This window comes from Oxyura jamaicensis, chromosome 4, assembly GCF_011077185.1.
Source record: "Oxyura jamaicensis isolate SHBP4307 breed ruddy duck chromosome 4, BPBGC_Ojam_1.0, whole genome shotgun sequence".
Taxonomy (NCBI): domain Eukaryota; kingdom Metazoa; phylum Chordata; class Aves; order Anseriformes; family Anatidae; genus Oxyura; species Oxyura jamaicensis.
The window spans coordinates 6,672,651-6,695,945 of NC_048896.1; the positions used below are offsets into that span (position 1 = coordinate 6,672,651).

The 23,295-nt window shown below is 41.0% G+C and overlaps 1 protein-coding gene across 3 annotated transcripts in view; it reads left to right on the top strand.

The window, feature by feature from the left end:
• MCF2 (MCF.2 cell line derived transforming sequence) overlaps positions 1–23,243 on the top strand; it is a 62,008-nt gene extending 38,765 nt beyond the window's left edge. For 2 of the 3 annotated variants that reach the window (XM_035325462.1, XM_035325464.1), the window contains 18 exons: positions 62–233; positions 3,161–3,249; positions 3,817–3,905; positions 4,134–4,200; positions 6,076–6,191; positions 6,307–6,376; positions 6,745–6,837; positions 7,156–7,248; positions 7,809–7,934; positions 8,754–8,975; positions 12,474–12,566; positions 13,539–13,617; positions 14,157–14,220; positions 14,480–14,586; positions 14,663–14,775; positions 15,053–15,165; positions 16,531–16,631; positions 21,295–23,243. In XM_035325462.1, coding sequence (XP_035181353.1) covers positions 62–233; positions 3,161–3,249; positions 3,817–3,905; positions 4,134–4,200; positions 6,076–6,191; positions 6,307–6,376; positions 6,745–6,837; positions 7,156–7,248; positions 7,809–7,934; positions 8,754–8,975; positions 12,474–12,566; positions 13,539–13,617; positions 14,157–14,220; positions 14,480–14,586; positions 14,663–14,775; positions 15,053–15,165; positions 16,531–16,631; positions 21,295–21,335 — 1,848 coding nt within the window. In that variant the 3' untranslated portion in view covers positions 21,336–23,243. The remainder of the gene's footprint in view (positions 1–61; positions 234–3,160; positions 3,250–3,816; positions 3,906–4,133; positions 4,201–6,075; positions 6,192–6,306; positions 6,377–6,744; positions 6,838–7,155; positions 7,249–7,808; positions 7,935–8,753; positions 8,976–12,473; positions 12,567–13,538; positions 13,618–14,156; positions 14,221–14,479; positions 14,587–14,662; positions 14,776–15,052; positions 15,166–16,530; positions 16,632–21,294) is intronic. The other variant, XM_035325463.1, reaches the window with a different exon arrangement.
• Positions 23,244–23,295: the final 52 nt, after the last annotated feature.

Genomic DNA, 23,295 nt, shown 5'->3' on the forward strand with positions numbered 1-23,295 from the left:
TTGGGTCAAAGTGCATAATAACGGTAGTTATGTGATCATGGAAAACTTTTTCACTCTACAGTGCCAGATACAGTCAGTGCAGGTCAAGCTTGAAAATGTTCGAAGCATGTTTGAGAATCGGCAGTCTTGCTTCAAGAAGCTGTTGGATAAACACGTGCGTCCTGTCCAGTTAGTAGCCCCTCGGCCAGAAAATCCTCCACGATCAAAATCACCGTTATTCTCTCCTAAACATGGTGAAGTATCTTTAAGTTTATGGTATTTTCAGATAGTAATTTTGCTTTCAGCCAGGAGCAGTACCGCAGCTTGATAAGCCAACCAGCCCTTGCTCTGGCTGATACAGAGTTGTACAATCATAAATGTATGAGATGATTTATTATCTTTCCAATTTTTGTGTTTAGCTTCCCATGTCTATGTGAGGAATGAGATGTGGAACCCAAATATTGAATGCATGTGCTAGTTGGTCATGAGCCACTCTGTGCTGTTGTGCTAGCTTCGTTTGCACTTCCTAGCTACAAGAGGGGCTTGAGTGGTTTCTCGGCTCCTGCTTGTTTTTCCAAACTGTGAAGTATCAGAGCTTTCAAAATTCTTAGGATTTTTTTTTTTTTTTTTTTTTTTTAATGAGATGACCACGCAGAAAGGAGAAAGATGAGTGGATAAAATGAATGTGATGTTTTTTGCACTCCATGTGTAGAAATGCATCACACACATTTTGCAGCTCAGGTTGGCTCAGGGGGACTGGTTGCTTGGTATTTGTTTTCACTTCCTACTCAGTGAAAAAAGGCAGCTGTAAGCAGTGCATCTTCTGCTTTCTGAGCAGCTTACTGGTATGAACTGGGGAATTAGTGCTGCAGGGCAAAAAGACAAAAAGTAGTATAAATTCTTTAGCCTATTATGTAGCCTAAAGCCTGTTTATACACCTATTCTCAGTGACAATCTCCATAATTGTCTTGAGCTGGAACTGACATAAAATTAGACTGACGTTTTCAAATGAGCCTGGAGAAATGAGAAGCTCAAATCTCATGAACATAAATGAGAAGCTGGATGCTTAACTCCCTTTGATTCTTTGAGAATGTCTTCCTTAAATCCCAATTATGGAATAATTAATACCCATAAAGGTACCAATTCTGTCACCGAATGTTCTGCCTTGATTTTGTTAATGGGATGTGGCACAATGTTAACTTTAATTGATAACATTAAAACTTCCATCCTTAACAGACCTGTATGTATCAGAATTCAGAAGTATTTTAAAGTAATGATCACGTTTTAAATCAGGGATAGGATAAATTATTTGGGGACATTAAATTAGGTGTTCTGACTGCATAAAACAATTAAACACTGGTGAGTTGCTTTAATACAAATAAGTTTATGATGAATTAATAAATACTAGTTATGGTGGATTGTGGTAGGTGCTGTGAAAACAGTGAAAGTAGTTCCAATTCAGGGAGCTACTAAGGTAAATAACCGTGCTGGTGGAGGGATGGAAATGAAGCTAGATGGAGTGGGATGGAGCACAGGCCAGTGCAGCAAATAAACCCCAGATTTTCTTTTTCCCCAGCTAGTACCACATTCCCTGCCCTCTGAACCCCTTTCAAACAGGAAAAAAAGTTCCAAGTCTTTAAACTAAAATGTTGCCCTAACAAAACTTTTTCAGCTTTCTAAACACAAGAAAGTATTACTGAGGAATCCGTGATTTAAATATTAGGGGTAAATGGATGGCCACCTCCATGGGATGCTGTGAGGCCATCATTACTTGTCTGACCTTATTTGCTGCACCTTTTTGCAACGCATGCTTTTTTAGCAAAGACAATCACCTGCAAAGCACAGGTATCCTCCATTAATTGTATTCCTGAAAGACATGATCAAATATGTTGAAATGAGCATAGCCAGCAAGAGGGGAAAGACAAAAGGCCCTTCTCTGCATAGATCATGCCAAGAGAGCTTTTTAATAAGGCCTCCGTTTGACACAGAACATCAAAAGGCTGCAGTCCTGCTGGTGTGATGTGCAGTGTCAAAGATGCATGCTGGGCTCTGCCGTGAGTGCTTTGAGATGTGTGGGTTTTATGGCGTGGATTGAAACCAAACCACCACTGAGCACACTACTTTTGTCCTCTTTTCCTTTCTTTTTATTTTATTTTATTTTTTTTCCTGAGGACAGACACTTCCTCTTTCATGTTTGCCATGAATTTGAAGCCCTAGCTGATGAGTGTCGTTCTAAGTTTGAAACCTATTTTTTCTGGGGGAAAATAAATAAATAAATAAATAACCCCACCCCACGCTGAGCCATAAAACATAGCCAGGTGTGTGGCAGCGGTATGGCAGGCTGCAGCAGAGCCTGAGCGCTCTAGTAAATTCCCTCTGTTGCAGGAGGAGCTCCTCAGCCAGCCAAACAAAGCTGCAGCTGATGGCTCTCTCATCTGCCCTGTTTATCCGTGCTCCCAGTGGGTGTCTCCCAGTAGGACCGCTGGCAAATCCGGACTTCTTTTGGGTCTTCAGGTCTGTGGTGGGACACATCCCAAGCACATCTCAGACGTGCTCTCCAGCGGTCCACTCCTGCATTCAGCATATTCACAAGTGGGGGGTTTAAGACCCCGTTGGTGTGATGATATGTAATGGTTTGTATGTAACCAGCACAATCTGAAGTTGGGGTGCCTGCTCTCCACTTCAGTTTGTATTATGCTGTGTCTATTTCTTTCACTGTATCTTTTGCTCATTACTTTGCAAACGTGGCTCTTCTGCATCAGCACTGTTCAAACAGTTTACACCAGCTGAGCATCTCATCCTCTGTTAATAAAAGGACTTTAATACAGTATCCCAGTAGGTGGTATTCTGGTAGTTGATTTGATTTTATCATTCTCTATCACTCGCAAAAACTTCACAGACTGTTAGATTTTGATTACAGTGTTCCCTTTCAGGAAAAATGTACAGTTTGTTTCTTCTGATTAGATTTTACTTAATGGCCTTTATGTCCATCCATGTTACTTGGTATTCAGTGTTGTTGTTTGAGATACCCTTTGCCTTGTCACTTGGCTTGTAGTATTAGCTAACTAATCATTCATTCCTAAAATGTATCCCATTTTTCTTTGTGACTTATTAGTTTCTCTCTGAACCATCTCCATTGCTATAAAAGTACATTATGGAATTTTTATTTTCTCTACCCAAGGTGTGGATTTTAATTCCAGTTTGAAATTTTCATTTGACCTCTCTCTCCCTGGGAAGAAAACATCAAGAAAAACTCCAAGTTCTCGCAAGGTAAAAATTATTAGTGAAATCTGAATGAGTTTTATAGATTAAGATCCCAGTTGAAATCCTTCTAAAAATTGAGCTTACACTTTGGATTTGAAGGTGCTTTTTTTTCCCCTTAATATTCCTTTTGTTTGTTTTTAAATAATATTTACCCTTTCTTATCCCTGTGGTTTATTTTGATTAGTCCAGCATCTCAGATCTATCTTGTATTGTTTTGCTAAGTCATAGATATCGATCTGTGTTATTGCCAGCATTTACATAAAAGTGATGTTGGTTGGAAAACTCCACATCTGCAAATGCTTCCCCTGTGGAAACTGTTCCCTGGTCTCTGCATGAATGAATGTATGTCCAGATTTTATGTAGCAGAGTAATTTCTAGGAATATTTGGCTACCCAATACAGGCTTTGCCCTTTTAAAGTTCTGTGGTACAAAGGATTTCTTAAAAGGCAGTGTATTTCATCTTCCCCCCCATAGTTCCTATACATCGAGGGCTGGGCTCATCCTGCCCCTGCAGTGACTCCTCTGCAGCTTTTTCTAGTGCATCCCATTTCTTTTATCCCATTTCTTTTCCAGATTGAAGTAATGCATGACTATCAGGAAAAAAGGAATTCTTTACAATCGTTTATTTCAGACAGTGATGACAACTTAGATATACTAAAAGGGTAAGCTTTCACCCTGTTTAAATCACTCAAAATGATGGCTATTTGTGGCCACCTCATGCAACATACATCTGGCCCTGGATGTCACCTCTTGCCTTTTGCCTATTCTGTCGTCCCCACATTGGTTGTTAATGAGATCGCAGTATGTTTTGGGCTTGTTTAACTGCAGATTGCTTGTGCTTTTTTTACAGACATAGAAATAATATACTTCTATTTTTTTCTTTGCTATAGCCATGTCATAAATGAGCTTATAGAAACGGAGAGAGTTTATGTAGAGGAGCTATTCACTGTTCTGACGGTGAGTGACTTCTTCAGATTGCTCACTACTGTTCCCTAGTGATTTGTACAAAAGGGCACCTGCCACTCTGTCATAAGCAAAAATGTGATGGGATAGGTTTCTACCAAACTGTCAGATCCCCAGCCAGTCATGAATTTTCAAGTTTTCTCCCTTTTATTTCTGAGTTGGAGGCATCTGCAGGAACAGTTGGTGTCAGGATGAACTTTTCATCTAGAATGAGGAAGAAGCCTTCTGTTTGTACACAAATGCACTGGTAATTAGTTTTATCAGTGCTTGTAAAAATGTACAAAAAGCTGGTATTTTTAACTGCTCCCTGATTTCTTTTACCTTTTGGAGACAAAAGAAAGAAAGTAGTTTTTTGAAAGTTTTTTTTTTTCTCCATGCTGTGAGGTTTGTGAATGTATAAAGCACATTTCTTAGTTTAGAAACCAGATTATAATTTCTTGCACTGCCATTTTAGACACTTGTACTTTATTCCACAATGACACTTGCTGATGACCCACAAAAGTCTCTGTTAATTACCTCTTCCCCCATTCCTCTGATTCAAGAGCAAACAGTATGTAAATCTGTTCAACTGCAGGTAATTGCATGAAATTGCCCTGCACTGATTGTTTTTTATTTTGTTAAACCACACTTGATATGATAAAGCAGTTGGCAGGTATGCAGATTTATTGCTGTGTTTGTCAAGTCCAGATAGAAAAAAAAATGGACAGGTAGACTTAACTTTTCTGAAGATAGCATTTCCTTTAAAGAGTGAAGCCTCATTGCAGTGGTTAAATATAAATTACTAATTTTCCAGATACTTATCTTCTGCTGCACCCTTAATCAGCTGCAGAATGCCTGCTTAGCAGAGGGAATACTGATTCCAACCATAATTAGTATAAGAGATTAACTAGAAAAGCCGAAGAAGATACGCTGTACATACTAAATACATTTTTGCAAACATACACTACTTGTGGGAAATTGACCTCGCTTTTGTGCAGCACTTGGTGGCTGGCATTATCTGCCTGAGCTGGAGCCTATAGCTTTTTGATGTTTTCTTTGCAGAGACAGTCCTGAGCTCTGGCTCTGCCTCCCGCCTGTTCTACATTTAGGATATTTACCACACCTGGTAACTGTTTTTGCATTGGTGTAGTAATGTCATTTTCCTGCAGAGAGCTTTGCTTTGTTTCCTAGTTCCCACCCAGCAGTACACAGTGTAATAACGTCCCTTACAGCTCTTCCCTGGTACGTAGCAGAGGCTTCTTTTTGGGGAGGCTATGATTCAAGAGGCAGGTGGAACGAGAGGACAGGAATCCTGAGGCAGCAGGAATCAAGAACAGTGAGATCCTGGTGTTCAGTGTGTCTTGTGCTAAAGCAAAAAGCTCATTGATTTTGGTATAGGATCTCAAGCCATCTCTGCTTTGTAACAAATCACCTTGTAAACCAGATCTTGTGAGAGTGTCAGTAACTGCACATTCTGTACAAACACGTGTCCCATGGTCATAACAGCAGAAGCATTTAACCCAGACAAGTATTCCTTCAGGACCTCTCCTGCAGTCAGGCTGTAATGAGCAGAAAGTGGCTACAGTTTACCTTTTGTGAACAGAGAGCATCTCTGTGGTGTTTGCCCACCCTGTGGGAGCCCTTCCCCTGCTGGTCCACAGCCCCCAAATGCCCATGGAATGAGGGTTGATGTGGTAAAAGACAGGCATCTAGAGCAACAAACAAACAAAACAAAACAAGCAAAAAAAAATAAAATAAAAGGGATGTTGAAACTTGAAACAAAGTATATTTTATTGAAAGTCTGCTTACATCCATTTTTCATCTGCCTTCAAGGAGATTCTAATCTAAGGCCTTAAAAATGTAGTGATGAACCCCTTTTGCCTCCTGCAGGGCTACAGAGCAGAGATGGACAACCCTGCCATGGTCATTCTCTTGCCTCCCGTGTTGAGGAACAGGAAGGATGTCCTTTTTGGAAACATGCCTGAGATATATGACTTCCACAACAAGTACGATGCTGGCTCTGTTCCCCCTCTTTGCCTCACTGAATTTCCTATAATGATTAAATACCCAAGTAGTACCTTGCTCACAGCTGCATTTTGTCTCTTCCCCTGTCTCTTGCAGAATTTTCCTGCACAGTTTGGAAAGCTGCCTGGGAGCACCCGAGAGAGTGGGATTTTGTTTCCTAGACAGGGTTGGTGACTCATTTTCACATATAAGGCAGACTTTAAGGCCAATGTTTCTGCTGTGCTTTATACTCTGCAACATCTCAGTTGTGTCAGTTGAGTGAGGTGCTTTTGATATATAATACCAACAGCAAGGCAGGGAATGCAACTGTGTGGACAGCAGCAGATGGGGGAAAGCAGCAGTCATGGCTACACCGTGGTTTGCTGTGAGGAGCCTTCTGGTTTCCAGCAGTGGTTCTTTTACCCAAACTCTGTGACTTTCAGATGTTACAGTTGGCAGCAGAGATAAAAACAAATTTGCAGTTTGGGTGTTCACTTTAGCTGCCTGGCAGATTTGCATGCATGTCTCTAACTTGCATTTTGGTTTTCCTTACAGCGAGAGGATTTTCAGATGTATGAGAAATACTGTCAGAACAAGCCGCGGTCGGAGTCCCTGTGGAGGCAGTGCTCTGAAAGCACCTTCTTCCAGGTGAGCTCTTGGTTCCTATCAAGTCAGGCGTCATCCTGGGACACTTATCCTAAACACTATCCTCAGCATTCCACTGTTTTTGCAGCATATTCTGTTTACCGTTGCATGGAAGCCTGACAAAAATAGCAGTTGGAGTTTCTTGTACACAAACAATTTAAAGCACAACCATTCATTATATTATTTTACATGTTTTTATGAAATTTCTTTAGGACATTTTGACATGAAATCTTTGAAGTCCTCAATCTATACCACCTGTGCTGTTGGAAAAAGTACTTATAGTTAGCACCTGACTTACTTAATCTGAGTCCTTTGTTCCAGGAGTGCCAAAGAAAATTAGAGCACAAACTTGGACTGGATTCCTATTTGCTCAAGCCAGTGCAGCGTCTGACCAAATACCAGTTACTTCTGAAGGTATTTCATAAGTTGCTTGTGAAAAGATGTTGGGAGATAGATCTATTTTCCATTTTATTTTTCAATTAAAGGTTACCTATAAATCAGCACCAAGCCTTAGATTACATATTGCAGAAATTGGCCCTGCATTGTAACATTCAGCGAGGATGAAAATTTGCATACCTGAAAAAGGAATGTGTGCTTTTAACAAGTCGTTTTTATGGGGAGAAGGACTGAATCTGTTCAGAGATGCAGAATGACAGAAGCATTTGTAAGAAAAATGAACTAGAGATGATTGTAAGAACATGATGAATGAAATACGCTATACCAATGTGTCTCCTGGTTGGGTCGTTGCAATGCCCATCATCTTTAATGCATTCATCCTTGTGTCCCCCTTCGCCTCCCTCATAGATGTGTTCCACACCTCATACTGACTGTTTAGAATGAGTCTTTCTGGTGACATATGAAAAAAGAAACTCAGGGAGTGCAGCTTGCTCTTGGGCATTGGAAACTTCGTGTGAGATGGAAAAACGTGTGCTTTGTTCAAGTGCAAACATGTGCTCTTGAATTTCTATTTTCAGGAGTTGCTAAAGTACAGCACGAGCTGTGATGGAGTTCAGGAACTTCAAGAAGCTCTGGTTGCAATGTTGGATTTGCTAAAGTCAGTCAATGACTCTATGCATCAGATTTCAATAACAGGATATGATGTGAGTAGATTTGGGTAATAAGAAACCTTGTACAATGCTGGATGATGTACTGGGAATTGATAGAGTCCCAGAATGTATGAGCTAAAAACTACTTCAGAACAGATACAAAGTGAATAGCATCAGGAAGCTCTTACAGATGACATTCTTCCGTTTGATTTCAGGATTTTGGAAACTATTTGCATCCAAACAACACATGGAGTTGCATGGTGCCCACACTTGCCACCTTGTGGTTCCTGAGAGCATTTTTCCATCATCCACCTTAGTTCTCTAATGGCTCACCTTATGATTTAGCCAGGGTATTTTCATAGCATTTCTCATTCAACATTTAATTAAATACTCCCTGAGGCTGATGTTGATCCTTACCCATTGAGGTGATTGTCTTCCCTAGAGCTTCAAGGAAGGATGAGGGTATGGCTAAGCTGCCAGTCCCAGCCCTGTCCTCCTTGAAGAGCCCTTTTCTTCCCATTCTCTAAGACCTCTGTTTAGGCCCAACTTCCATCTGTCCTCTCCCACAAAATTAGTTTATCCAGAGCCCTTGACCTAGACTTCTGTAGGAGCTGCCAAGTTTTTTTAGCTTCCTAGTTCTTTCAATTTTTGACTTGTATTTCTTCGCAAAGGCTAACTGTAGGCCTCTTGTCTGAGACCTCTTCTTCCCCCCTGGCACCATGCCACTACTCCTGAAAGATCATCTGATCCTTCCAGGAAGACCTATTCTTAGAGTGGTGTGCCTTGGAACAGGGCTGGCCCCACTGCCCTTCATGGCTTGGACGATCCTCTTATGTTCTAATTGATGTATTTTTTTTTTCATATTTTCACCAGGGCGACTTGAGTGAACTAGGAAAAGTATTAATGCAAGGATCTTTCAGTGTTTGGACGGGACATCGAAAAGGTCCAACAAAAATGAAGGATCTTGCCAGATTCAAGCCAATGCAGAGGCATCTCTTCCTGTACGAGAAAGCTTTGGTCTTCTGCAAGAAGCGAGAGGATCATGGAGATGGATATGATAAAACTTCATCTTACAGTTTTAAGCATTTTTTGAAAGTAAGGACTTTCTCATTGGGATCATGGCCATGTGTGTTGTAAGCTGATAACTTTGTGAACCCAGAAAGTATTTTTTCACTAACACAGTGTTTGGTTTCTTCTGTAAAGGACTATATTGCCCCAGATGGAAATGACTTGAAAGGCTGGTGGTTTTAATAAGTTGTGAGGACTCTTGTAGCTGAAGCAGCGGCTGGGGAGCACATGGGCTCATTGGGATATGTGATGGCATCTGCCAGGGAAGCAGTGCTGTGGGCAAGTCCCAGGGATGGGAATGTGCCTTTTGTCCTGCCCTACTCCACTTTCCAGGTCTGGGTGTGAGGGCAGGAAACTAGGGGGCCCTGACATCGTCCCCAGCCACCTGGGAGAGTAAAGGGGCACCTCATGCCCCCAGCCTCCAAGGAGGCCCCTTGGGGTGGCATCCTCCTGTTGCAAAGCCAGCAGGAGCCTAGCTGCTGCTGAGCCTTGTTCCCTAGCCAGGAGGATGGGGATCACTCATCTTCCTCTCCCACACCCTTCTCCTTCAGCAGGTCCTAGCTGCAGCTAGAAGTACAATTATTAGACAAAGAGAATAGCCTCTGGCAAAATATGAGTGACATAAACAACTGTCCCAAGCCTATAAATGGCAACTATTTTCAATAAAAATCCCAAACTGCTCCTCTGAAAAGAGACCTTTTGGCATATTTTGTGTGATGAGCCCTTCTAACGTGAGCATTTTGTCTCAGAACTCTGCCTTATTTTTCTTGATAAATAAAAGAACAATGTAGGTATATGAGAGAGTTGAAAAGTGGGCATTCAGAGGCTGAGCCTTCAGGCCCAGGTGCTGTGGATTCCCTGACCTCCATGGGAGAGAGATGCTATGAGTAGTTAAATACCTTCAAAGGTGTTATAGTTCACCTCCAGTGCACATCACAAATTGTGTATTAAAAACAAATCCCAGGCCATATGTTCAGGTACTTAAATGTTCTTCCCAACCAGCATCATTTTCTTTCTGGGGAGCTTGCTTTCCCTGTAGTACTTGTTTTGCCATACACACTTTTGAAAGAATTGAAGAGGTGGCATGGAGAAACCAGCTCAGAGGAGAAAATCCCACGTTCAGGAGTCCAGGTGATTTGGCCAGTGTTTGTCTAGGTCATTTTTCAGAATTGCTGACCTGAGGGCAAAGTCATGTTTTTGGAACTTGACATTTGTTTGATTGGTAGTAGTATCAGGGAATTATTTTCAATTGCAAGAATGTTTTGCAGAGATTCAGCATGAAATAAAGCTGTTTCATGGAAGTTGTACTACTGGCCAGCTGGAAAAAAAAAAACAAAAAAAAAAAACTTCCCCCAAAACAAGCATACAAACAAACAAAAAATCTCAGGATAACATTTTACACGCTATATAAAACAGCCAGAAGCAAGTATCTCTTCAGCTGAGGTTCACTAACTTAGAACATGCAGGTTCATAACTCACTACAGTGCAAAGTAGATCAGTCTGCCTTTTGTCACAGTGGAAGCTGATGTAGATGAATGCCATCCCAGAGCTTTAAGCTCTACCCCACCTCAATCTGCATCGCAGTGAGCCATAGCTGAAGGGACAGTAAATCCTGCTCAGGGGGAGGAAAAAGAACTCTAAAATACACCAACATGAACGAACAGACCTTAAATATATCTATTCCTGCCACTTTCCTTCACATCCTTGAGGTAGATAATCTGAAATTTCTAATATCTTGATGCCTGGGCGCTTTTACAGCAGGCACCTTATGAATCACCAAGCCAAAAGAGCTGCAACAGAACTGGAAATTGCAGCATCTGGGTAAGGTGCTCTCTAGGCTGCCCTTTCAACATCTTAGTGTTGCATTTTCTTAAAGTCAGAATAGAGCTTGATCTGGCTTTCTGCAGCATTACAGCACTATACTGCAGAGGCCAAAATTTTTCAAAAATGTCATATCCTCATAACAAGACTATTCTGCAGGTTTTAACGTATTCATTTTAAAATATGAGTGGATATGTGGAAAACTGTAAATGTGTGAACAGTCTCTGGCTTTAGTCACACTCTTGCAGTCAATCTCAGCCTTAAGCATCAGTGCAGATCTCTGTACTTCTGTGAAACCTGACTGTGCAGGACTGAGTTGAGAGAGAGAGCTGCAAGGCAAAGAGTGACAAAGAAATACTGATTGCTGTTCAGTGCCCTTCCTTTATAAATCTGAAGGCAAAAGCTTTCTCACAAGTTCAGAAGAGCTCTGTTATTTATACCAGTGAAGAAACGAGGAAAACTAATTAGCAACTTGCTTTCTTTTTCCTGAGGCTGTTCATAGTCACTAAAAATGGGTACCAGCATTTGAAGAAGTAAGTAGGAACAAAGAGTTTGCCTAGGTGAACCCATCTGTAAATGTTCCAGCCTTTCAGACAAAAAGCTCTGAGTATGTACATTAACAAACAGGAACAGCAGTGTTTAACAGATGTTCTTTCTAAGGCTTTATTTGTATTTAAACTGGATTTACCTAATACAGTCTGGGTGAATAATTTGTGATATATGATACCGTTATTACTAGATTTGTTTTAAAATGTTTGAGTGGGATACTTAGCTTTTTTTAGACCATCTGTTAGTCAGTGATAAATTCCTAGCAAACTATGCTTTAAACGAGAAGCGGGTTTATGCAATATTGGGAATTAAAGTATTTTTCAGCTTACAAAGCCAATGGGGCAGTAAATGCATGGCATGCTCAGAAGATGGGTCAGAGGTCTCCTGTTACCGAAGGATTTCTTGGTCTCTAGTCCTAGTCTGAGCTATTGTTTCAGTTGGGTCACATTGTGCATATCTTGAATTGTTTGTGCCTTTGGCACTTCCATCCAAATTATCAGAAGTGGACTGAGATAATGGTACCTAACATACAGCAGCATTCAGCCACATCTAACTTGAAATCCACGTGCTTTCTCAATGCCAGATGTATGGCAGCTCAGTCTGGATATCCAAAAAATAATCCTTCTTTAGAAAACCTGGGAATAATGTGTCCACCACATTGAAAGGTCAGAGATCAAAAGACATTGAACTGAATTTCCTGAAGGAGCTAAAGGCTTCACATGTTTTCTAAAGATCAATGAATGAAATACTGAATTCAGCAAGTAAATAAAGAATGATGTGGCACAAATAAAGTATGTAGAAAAATAATGCACCATGTGTTTATGAGGCTTCATGTATCTCATCTGAGAAATTTTATGCTGAAAGAGGTATGACATGCCTTTTCAGTTCCACAGATTCCTGAACGAAAAGTCCCCTCAGGTTTATTGGATGATATAAGAAAGCTTTTGCAAATACAGCAAGCTGGTGGAACGTCGGGGGGTGGGGTGGGGCTAAGTCAGATAATGACTTTGAGTTGCTACTGAAATTAAAGTTGATGAAATGTGTTAAATTGGATGAAAATAGATTTGTTTAACATGTTGGAAGATGTCTGGATTCATAAGTAAGGAGGAAAGATTTGTAGCATGTGTGATTTTTCTGTTCGTTTTTTTTTTGCAGATGAATGCAGTTGGAATAACTGAGAATGTGAAAGGAGATCATCGAAAATTTGAAATCTGGTATAGTGGACGAGAAGAAGTATACGTTGTGCAGGTCTGTAGTTTCAAGAATCTGAGTATTTGTGCATCCTTGTAATAGTGTTATGGAAACATCTCTCTTTGATCTTTATGTGATTTAAGATTATCAGACATTTAGCTTGTATTTCTTCTTCCTTTTTCACCCTGCCTGTGTTTGCAGAGCTGTCCCAGTGGCTGCCCCTTGGTGTCCAGGCCAGGACTGTAAAAGTTATCTTAAAGTGGAGACAGAATTGCTCCTTGGAAATAGAGCCTTTTATTCCAGATGAAATCTCAAATAGGCCAGTAGTTGAAAAGAAAAATACATTTTACTATGCTTAACAGCTTACATGAATTGGGCTGGAAAATGGGCCTCATTCTTTAATGAACACAACCACATGCTCCACTACAATTAGATGTAAGAACTGCTCCCAGAGTGAAAGCATGGCCTCTGTGGTGCTATTTCAACTCATCTACAAAACAGGAGCCTTACTGGCCTTATTTCTTTCTGTTTATTTTTTCCCCTTTTGTAGCATTTTGAATAGAAATTTATGAAGGTGAAACGTTTGCCTAATGAGGTGTTCACAGGAAACCTGTTGTGAAAATATTGGTGGTTGACATTTTTTTTGAATTAGCCATCTGCCCAGCTTTTTTTCCTCCATGTTACAACACGGTAGCCTACTTAAATTCATAAAGCAGATGTAAGTAGCAGAGTAGACATATATTCAAAAGGCAGGTCTGCCCCTTTGGATGTTTTTAAGAAGAGACAAGATACAACCTCATGTGCTTTTGCCTGCACTTCTTGCGTTGTGGTGATGTCTCCACCTTTTTCACTGTGTTGCCTGGGTGTAGTGGGGGTCATCAATTTTTAAAGATGGAGAGTGTTTTAAATTTAATGGTGGCTTTGGATGAAAGAAGATTTCAGATAGTTACAGCATTGAAAAGTAAGATTCTATTCATACGATATAATGGTGATTCATAATTCAAAATTCAGACAATTTTCTTTTTCCAGGCCCAAACAGTAGATCTGAAGATGGCATGGTTAAACGAAATAAGAAAAATTTTGTTCAAGCAGCAGGAGCTTATAAAAGGTACATTTGACCAATTTCTCTGTGGCATTCACTCTGCAGCAGACCTTTCCTATTTTCACATTACTAATCTGCAAATCCACTAATTCTCACCAGAGAATTGATTTTCAGAAGAAGCCTAGTAGCAGAATACTGGAGTGAGGTCTTATATTACAGGGAAATAACACAAGTTAGAGCTGTAAAGGCCAGGTACTCACGTAGAAATGAGTTACAGAAGTACATTTTTTTGTCGTTACCATGGGAGGTTATTTCACATTTGTTCCCATACGCTTAATTCAACAAGATGTATATCAGATGCCTTGTTTTAAGGATATTATAGTCCCATAGACTTCAGTGGCATGCTTGCTATTGGATTTGTGCTAACATAACATCTTAATCATAAGTCAGTCTGTGCTTTGCAATAGTGTCTAGGTCTGGTTCTCTCTAAACAGTAATCACTAGAGTTTTGCAAAAGGTCTTGCTTTTAAAATAATGCTTCAAGTGTGATGGCTGCTAATAATAATAAAAAAAAGATGTTAAATGGGTGTTTGGCCTCCCTGCAGTGGAGAAGCAGCAACCTGGCTCGTGCACGGACCAGCTCCACCTCTCCTCCCAGCTGAGTGATGGGTGAGTCCCAGAAACAGCCCCAGGTGGGCAGCACCATGGAGCCCGTGCTGGGCAGCATGACCTGAGCTGCAGCTTGTTTCCACCTACCCTAAAAAACTAAAACTAGTCACTAAGATCCTTTACATTTATAAAAGCATATATTGGAAAGTATCATTATTATTTATAATCCTGTTCTACAAATCCTCATGGAGTTTGATTTAATTTATAAATTAAAACTAAGATTTATATATTCTACTTTTTATTTTTTTTAATCTTTCAGAAAGCAGCAGAGAGCCTCCATAAGCTCAGAAGAGAATGACTCAGAGCGCACCAGCCCGGTGCCACTGGACAGTGTGCTCCTGTCTCCCCAGAGCAAGCCCCACAGAAGTATGGCATCCCCCTTCCTTTGGGGTGCTTTGCAGGCTCTGGGGTACCCCAACCTGAGCTGCATGCTATCTTGCAGGCTGGCCAGGAATGTCACAGTCCCTGGAAATCTGTGAGGGGCTAGAGGAGTGGTCCGGTAACCAGTACCTGTCCAATTGCTCGGACACCGAGGAGGAGGAGGGGAACCAGCTGGTTAGTACTGAAGTGCAGTAGCACCAAAGGTGGAGGTGCTGCTGTTTTGGGTTGTTTTGCTTTGCTAAGCTTCACTGGATAATGGGTGTATCATCTCCATGTCTCAGTTTTTCCATATCTCAATTTGGGGAATGAGGGGATGTCTCAGACAGTTTCTTGAAATAATTTTAATTAAGGTAGCTGTTAGTGCTCTATTGAGTTCTCTGCGGCAGTCAGAAATAATAGCTGCGTGATATCAAATGTAGCTCAGTACGATAATTTTTTCTTTCCACAACAGTCTCCAGGAAAATATAAAGCTCTTGCAGACTGCAAGAAGAGAGGATCAGAGGACCTGCTGGTGAAAAATGGGGACGAAATCCAGCTTTTGCATGAAGATGGTGAGGGACAGTGGTAGGTATTTTAGGATTACTTTGCCTTATCTCTACGAGCCTGGAAGGCAGTGCCATGTAGCCTCGCCTGCCTGACTGTATACTCCTTGCAGCTTCTGATTAGGTTTCAGTCTATTCCAGAAAGCTAGGGAATTCATTCCTTTGCCAAGGCTAGAGGCCATACAAACTGGTTTAGCCTTGGAAAACATGTCTAGACTTCCCTTGCCATGGATGTCTGGGTGAGCCTTGTTGTATTAACTTTTTAACAACCCCGGTCATGCTCTTCTAGCTCAAAATGATGGTTTGAGTGAGAACTCTCTGCCCTCTTGATGCCTTCCCCAGCTCAGCTATTGGCTTTGTTCATCTGGGCTTATTAATAGCAATATCGAGTAATTACGAGACAATTTCTTCCCTGAAATGGCTGTATTGAACCAGTGCTAACTGGTTAATGGCTGCAGATTATTTTTCAGTTGTATTTAAAGCTGTGGCTTGCAGGATAGCAATTCACAGCTGGATCTCTCCTTATAGCTGGGAGCATTGCCTGGGAAATTACCATAGCTGTGTCTTGCTTGTTGAACCATTAGTTTCACTTTCTCAGAGGGCAGCATGTCCTCTTCTGATTTTTCCAGCAATTTGGCTGAGATTCCTGCCTGTTGTTCTTTTCCAGGCTGATTTCTGACTAGCTCTCTTCAGCCAGTCCTGCACATTCTCCCTGAGGCCTGACTGCAAGAGTGCAGCACACCATTTTTTTTTTTTTTTCTGGAGATGGAAGGGCAATATCAGCAGTTACCTGAATCAGATTTGTGCAGGGACTAGTCTGTAAATGCAAAGATACAACTGCCCCATGGAGGATTCCTGGCCAACAACTACATAACCTTACACTTCATGGGAAATTCAGTTTGTTGTTAGCAAATAGAAGATATAAAGCATCTCAGTTTTGGTGAATGCTCACCACCTCTTGTTGCAGTTTTGGCCAGTGCCAGGCAAAGATTTCTCATACCAAGCTTTTTTGTTAGCACAGATTTCTCTATGTGAGTAGGAAAGTAATTGTCCTCGGCTTCATCGACTGTCAGTGGAGGGAAACAGGCATCTCTGGGGAACAATGCAGGTCCCAGGCAGGGTAACTCATGCTCTGGAGGGAACTGTTCCCCTCAATTAACTAGAGAGGGGCCCAAGGCAACCATGTTCCTGAGGTAGGTTTTTTAATTGGGTGCCTAAGTTTAGTTGGGAGGAATACTTAAATGCATGCACAGCTTCAGTTACAATGCTCCCCTGGTTTGAACAAATCAGTGGTTGCACTGACAGTGGTGAAAAGCATGCCCAGTGCTGATACAAAACTGTTTGTGGCGTGGTTTGTTTCTTTTACTAATACCATTGTTGTTCAAAGGTTGGTGAAAAACCTAAACAGAAGAAAAGAAGGCTGGATTCCTGTCCACAGTCTGCAGATAGTAGTCGGTGACTGTAGATTTCGGAATGCCAAAGTTGCAGGTATCATATAATATGCATAGCAGAAATATCTGAGAACTCGATTCAGGTCTCTTAAGCCATTTGAATTACACTTGATGTATTAAATCTTGTTGTGTATGCCTCTGCAGGTCTAAAAAAAAAAAAAAAAAAAAGCAGCTACTCCAGAAAGCCTGCAAAAAGTAGTAAATTAAGCTCTTTTTTTTTTTTTTTTTTTTTAACACCTTAAGAACTTTCTGTGACTTTGGGCACTAGTAAATTAAAAAGGAGCACTTAAAATTTAGGTTTCGCTGCAAGAGCACTGGGTAGAAGATCTAGGAGAAGAAATGGAGTCTGATCAAGGATTCCTGTGATTGTTTTTGCTTTCTTGTTGCTGTAGCTCAAATCACATGTGAATAGGATGTACCTAGTAAAAAACACCTTGTGCTGCAAAAGACACCGTGGCCTGATCCTAAGCACGTGAAAGGCAATGCTTTGGTTCTGCACCAGGCCATGCCTCACTCTTGCACTCACTGCTGACTGCTGCAGGCCTGCTTGTTAATCCATCGTTAGAATAAAGTTTATAACAGGTTACCAGGTTTTAGCAAAAGGCTTCTAGTCTTAAAAACCCATGTTTCTCTTTTTCTCGTCATAAATGTACACATAGAAATAGAAGCATAGCAGAAAATGCCTTAAGAGCAGCCTGTTACCCCTGCCATGTATTTGATATCGCCACTCCATGCTTTTTCATCACCATGCTGGAAGTGTAGGGGGCTGGTGGTTGTGACTGGAACAGCTTAGAAAATACAGAGAAAACCCACAGAGATTTAGTCCATTAAAAAGAAAAAAAAAAAAAAAAAGCCACCAGGTATGACGATGTAAAACATGTTTTGAGTAGATTTCTTGTTAAATACATCATTTTTTTGGTAAAAATTTCCTATTTTGATGAATATGAATGAAGCCTTCTGAAAGGCTTAAAATTCTAGTCAGCCCTTATCACAGAACACTGATGGCTTTCCAGTATTTTTCAGAAAAATCCTTGCTATACAGGAAGTTTAGTTATTTTTTATCCCCTTTGCTGTAGCGCAGTCCAATTCCAATTTAACAGACTTCTTTCTGATTTTACATCTGGGACAGTTTGTGGTGGTCTAACAGCTGCCCCACACAGGCGAGAGGAAGTCTTCTGCCAGGAAGTCTGTCTGTTGCTTCCCACTGGTCCCGAACCACAACCTATGCGGGAGGTTTCTTCAACCCCAAAAGCACCCTGAAAATGGGATGTCAGTAGACTTTGAATGTTGGTTTGCTTTGCCAGGGGTCACATCCCCCAGTTCCTAGAGACTCGCAGCTCCAAGCTAGTTTACAGAGTCGCCGAGTACAAAGTGAGAAGAATTTCACAAGACACAGAAAAGCTGCTGCTGTAAGGCTCACACTGCTACCCAGGTGCTTTGAAGCTGTGCTGCCAGGGTCTGGTGGCAGTGCTGAGGCATTCGATTTTCCCTGTTTAGATTAACTTCGATCTTACACTGTAGTGCTGATTGTGTATGCAGTCTCTAGGCATGGATCTAATTTTACGTGCACTTCAGGCAACATTGTGGGATGATGTAGGATGTTTTCTCTCTGTTTCCTAGAGCTAGTCCTAGAGCTTTTCAGTGACATGTCCTTACAGCCATCATGCACCTTGCACTCTGAAAACTGATTCTGTGGCAGCACCTTTGTATTTAGCAATGCTGTTCCCTTTGTGGATTGATCATTTTATGCTGTGGGTGACTTTGCAGCACTAACTGCTCAGGGACGTGGTGTGTGTTGGGCTGTTTTCTGCTTCTTCAGAAGATGGATCTCTTGCTCCAGTGCTGCAAGAAGTTCTTCTGGCCAGTCTCCCTTGGAGCAAGGACAGGCCAATCCCGATATAGCGGAGACAGAAATTGGCAGCCAAAGAACAAAGTAGGGGCAGGAGTAACCTTGATAAAGGTGGTGTGGGGTCCCCAGGATCTGAAAGCATGCGGGTCAGCCTCAGCTCCCAGTCCCCACAGTCAATAACAAACTTCTCTCCCATCATGGAATTTTACAGTCAGCATGGAGAAGAACCTGAGGTTTACTTTTTCAGTGCCAGGTCTTTAACTGAATAGATTAAATGGTTCCCTTACCTTAATGTTTTTTCTTAGATTTACGCTGTGGCCGTTACCAAAACCTCCCACCCAGTGTGGCTGATTTCTTCATGCTTACATACTATTCCTCCCACTTCCTGCCAATTGGTCCAATGCTGGACCATTGCAAAGCATAATGAAGTTACAGAAAACTTTTCTGCTCATTTGAAGTTATCAGATAAGTATTTGGTAGATGTCCTACTATACTGCCATTGTCAGCTTTGCAAATACACTGTCCTCCTGCACCAGGCCTGCCAAGGGAGATCCTCTGTGCAAGGGAGAGTTTCAAACACCCATATGAATCCTGAAAATGCAGATGATTTTCTTTCTTTACTTACTTGGTTGTGTAGTTATTTTGCCTTACGGATGAGTGGTTCCTATTGAGAATGCCATGTCACAGTTTTTCATCATTTTCATCTACATCTTCTATTGCAAAGGTGGGATGGAAAACCTCATTAAACTTTGTGTAAATCTTGGCCTGGACCTAACTCAGAAGGCTTGGAGGTCATTTTTAAAAACAGTTTTCACCTCTGTCATGCCTCTACCTATGAATTCTGAGATTAGTCCTTGCTTCTGTCTTCTGAATAGATTTATTTTGTTTCCTGTGCAATCTATGGTGTGTTCTTTTTATGTGCATGCCATAGAAACAGTTCTGTATCACAGGTGATAATACACTAAACTAAGAGAAATTTTGGAGAGACCTCTGCTCAGAAAAAGCAGTATTCAGAAAATAACTTCTGCTGAGATTAACCATGTGTTGCTAGTTTAAGATGCCTTGCTGAAGTGGTTAGGTATCGCCTGGTTAACTGACTTGACTTTGGTATAAATTAAGAAGGAGTAGCCCATTGTGTAAGACATTCTTTTAAAGGTCAAGGCTGTGGTGTTAGAATCCAAACTTCTCTTCCTTAACAGAGCAGGAAAAAAAATACCTCGGCAAGTTCCCAGGTTGCTAATGTGCCAAAGATCACCTGCTCCAGTGATTTACAGAACTGACAGCACCTGTGTCACTGAAGGACAAACGATGTCACCTCCCAGCTGTGCTGCAGCACCCAGTTCAGCAAACTGAGAGCTGGGAGGGCAAGTCCTTGCCAAAACCCAAAGCAGATGTGTGACATGTTTTCATCTCAGTGACACAGTGCTTACTGCAGGAGCACCACAGCTTCTCTCTCATGGAGGCTAAGCTTGTGCTCTGCTCTTCTTTTCTCTCAGCAGAGGTAAATAAATGTAAGCACAGGAAGTGTTTTAGTCACTCCAGAGTTTTCAAGTCAGAGCAAAATGAGGCCAATAAATTTTCAGCCTTTTTCATCTGACCTTTAAAATCTGGACAGAGAGAAGGGCAGGTTTCTAATTTCCACTCACTGCATGAAGGTTGCACAAGACAGTTCTTTTAGAAGAGAGCATGAAATAGAGCAGCCTGAATTTAAAAAAAAAATCAAATGTAAAACAGAAACAGTGATAAATGCCTCTACTTATTAGATTATATATAAAAAATAAATATTGCTGCAACATTTAAGTCTTTCTAAAGAGCAGAAAAAGTTATATGGCAGACTTTGATTTGAGCCCAAAACCAAGGTGCATTCAGAGCTGTGATGGGAGAATGCTCCATTGCCAGGGCAAAAGCACACACCTGCTTGTTTCAAGGAGGATGCAGGCAGCAGCAATGCTCTCCCTTTGGTGTGCTGTAGGTCTGGCCAGGTTCCTGCTCCTGTGTTACATGCCAGACCCTCTTCTCGTTTTATTCAACATCCCACTTGCCAAATTATCTCTTCCAAGCCTTAAGGGCTTCCCTGGGCACATGTGTGTGTATGTGTGGCTGCTCTTCATGCAAAGCAGAGCAAAGCTTTCCCTCACTTCTAGCACCCAAAGGACTGAGCTCCATGCATGCTGTGCCCTGGCTGGCTGGGGCACTGGGATCATTCTCTTGATTACGGTGAGCTTGAGGCAACCCTTTACCTGGTGTCTTGGGCCATGTGGTTTTAATTAGCCTTATAAGAATATTGTACGTGGCTGAACTCTTGAGTTCTTGCAAGCTGGCGTAAGCATGCTAGCTGAAAAGTGCAAGTTTTGTGTAAGTTCTGTTTAAAATGCCACTTGCAATTTTGCAGATGTAGCACTACTGTTTGCACTGTTACTCATGCACTTTATTGCAGCCGCAGGCATTATGTGAGCAGAATTATTATGCAGGGTCCATTAAAGATAATGCTGATTTTTTTTGCCTTTGAAACATAAAACAGGGTCTACTTTCACAACTTGTGATGCCAGCCAGCTTCATAGAACAGCTATTTTGTAACTGTGTAGAAAGCCATTTTGAGCCTGACAAAATAAGGAGAAGATAACCTCTGACCATGCTGTGATAATCAAGCGATAGGTTATGGAAACGAGTCAAACCCTGTGGTCCTGCCTTAGCCAAGGCTCTCACTGAAGGTAATGGGCGTTCAGCTTTTAGGGAGAACCACAGGAGTATGCTTTTTTAATGTTATACAAATGTTACGTGATTACAGGGAACAATGTATTTCTTGGAATAAGATGCTTTAATATTAACATCATTCTTCATTACTTTATAGATGCTGCCCTGTGTAACACAAGAAAGTTTAGTTCCCCTTGAATTAAGGGTGAACTAGTAGCATCCTGGTTTTGATGCTCTTGGAAGCTTTCAACTAAGTGTTACAGAGAAATAGCACGGTAGTTGGAGTTGTCCAGTACTATTCATCACATTCACAGAGCTCCACAGCTTCATCTGCACTGAACGGGACCGGGGTCCTAAGCAGCTTCTCATAGTCATAAAGGAAGCCATTCTCTGCTCTTTTGTTTTTTTCTTCCTTTTTTTTTTTTTTCTCACTATGGAAATTACAGTATTTTATTATTTTTACCTGCTGTTTTTTCATGGCATCCGTCACGTTTCATCAGAGAAGTACACTACGGTTTCCTGACACTTGGTTTAGATGCTTGAAATTTCCTCTACAGGTTGAAGGCTTTATCTACTTACTAGCTGACAACTGCTGAAGTTGATTTCAAATAAAACAGTTGAGTTTTGGTAAACCAAAAACAAACAAAAAACGTCAAAGAGCTATATGTCCTGCTTAACTGACTTTATGGATGGATTTTTCATAAATATCTACTTCAGCTATGTGAATGTAATGTTCTGTAAGAGCATCATCTGGCTGACTCACATGCGAAGATGCAATAATGCTAAAGATCTTTTTTTTTGCACTTAGGGTCTGAATCCAGCCCATTGCAGTCAGCCCCACTGATTTCAGTGAGGTTTGGATCAGGTCAAACTGACAACTCAGGGTTGTCGCCAATCGCTTAGGGTCCCAAAATGTCCCAAGTCTGAAACCTGTATCAAGCAAGTGTTGAAGTTTACATTTAATGTATGTATTTTTGGAACACGTGCCATAAATCAAAGTTAAATGTCCATGTTTGCACTAAGGATGTTCTTGTGACAAGACTACTTTTCAGCATCTTTAACAATAGTGCATCAGTTGACTTTTCAGGAAAGAAAAAGAATATTGAACACTCAGTTTAATTTTGAGTTTCTTTGTCTAGATTTGCTTTTGTAGATCATAAGTACAGGTGGTTTGACTTTTAAGCAGATGTGTGCGAAGAGCATCTGATTATGTTGAGAACAGGGTTAATAGTATGCATGCGGTCGTGGACCTGCTCTGTCCTGTCAAAAAAAAAAAAAAGTTTTATACCATGGACTGAAGGGGGACCTTTGTAATCTGACTTTGATTTGTGAACCATGAATTCTTAGCTACAGTACCAAGTTGTTAAGTTCAAACATGCTGTTTTTTTCTGGTGACCATTGTACAGAGGACTTGTTGAACTGCTTCCTGGCTGTCGCTGCCCAGGGGTTCCCTACCACGCAGCCACACCACCGTGGGCACCTCTGCAGTGTGGGTGGCCAGCATTGTGGGCAACCCCCATACACCGCCAAAAATGAGACCAGCTGAGTCTGAGCTGAACAATGCTGCAAGACCTAGAAAGATCCCAGTATTCTTCAGCCACTGGAAATCAAACCAGGGAGGTTTTAAGTCACTGAAATTTATTTCTGTCTGTTTTAAAGCTGGCCATGATGCACTTGCTAGGTGGAAAAGTAGGATTCTCTGAAGTTACTAAGGGGGTTGTTTATAGTGGTAACAATTCCTGTGGTAACAGTACACATTTTGAGGTACAACTGTAAATACTTGTCTCAAGCATAGCACACATTGCATATTAAATGGTTTTAATCTTTTTGTCTTCCATAGTTTTAAATCTAAGCTTTTATTATTTTATGAGACTGAGTAGTTCTGCAAATCTGAATGTACAGTCTGAGATTTTTAACATTTGAAACTTTGCACATGACATGGTATGTTACCTTAAGTATGCTGTGGAACTAGGCTCTTCATGTACATGTTGTTATAAATTACAGTAGGGAATTTTCTGACTGCAAGTTTAAATGAACTATATTGTATATGTACCTGTAAAAAATGTGTTAAATCTATATTTAAAGATTAAAAAGTTGTTAAATAAATTCATATGAGAATATGCAATTTGTTCCAAAGACACCTCTGCTACAATTCTGG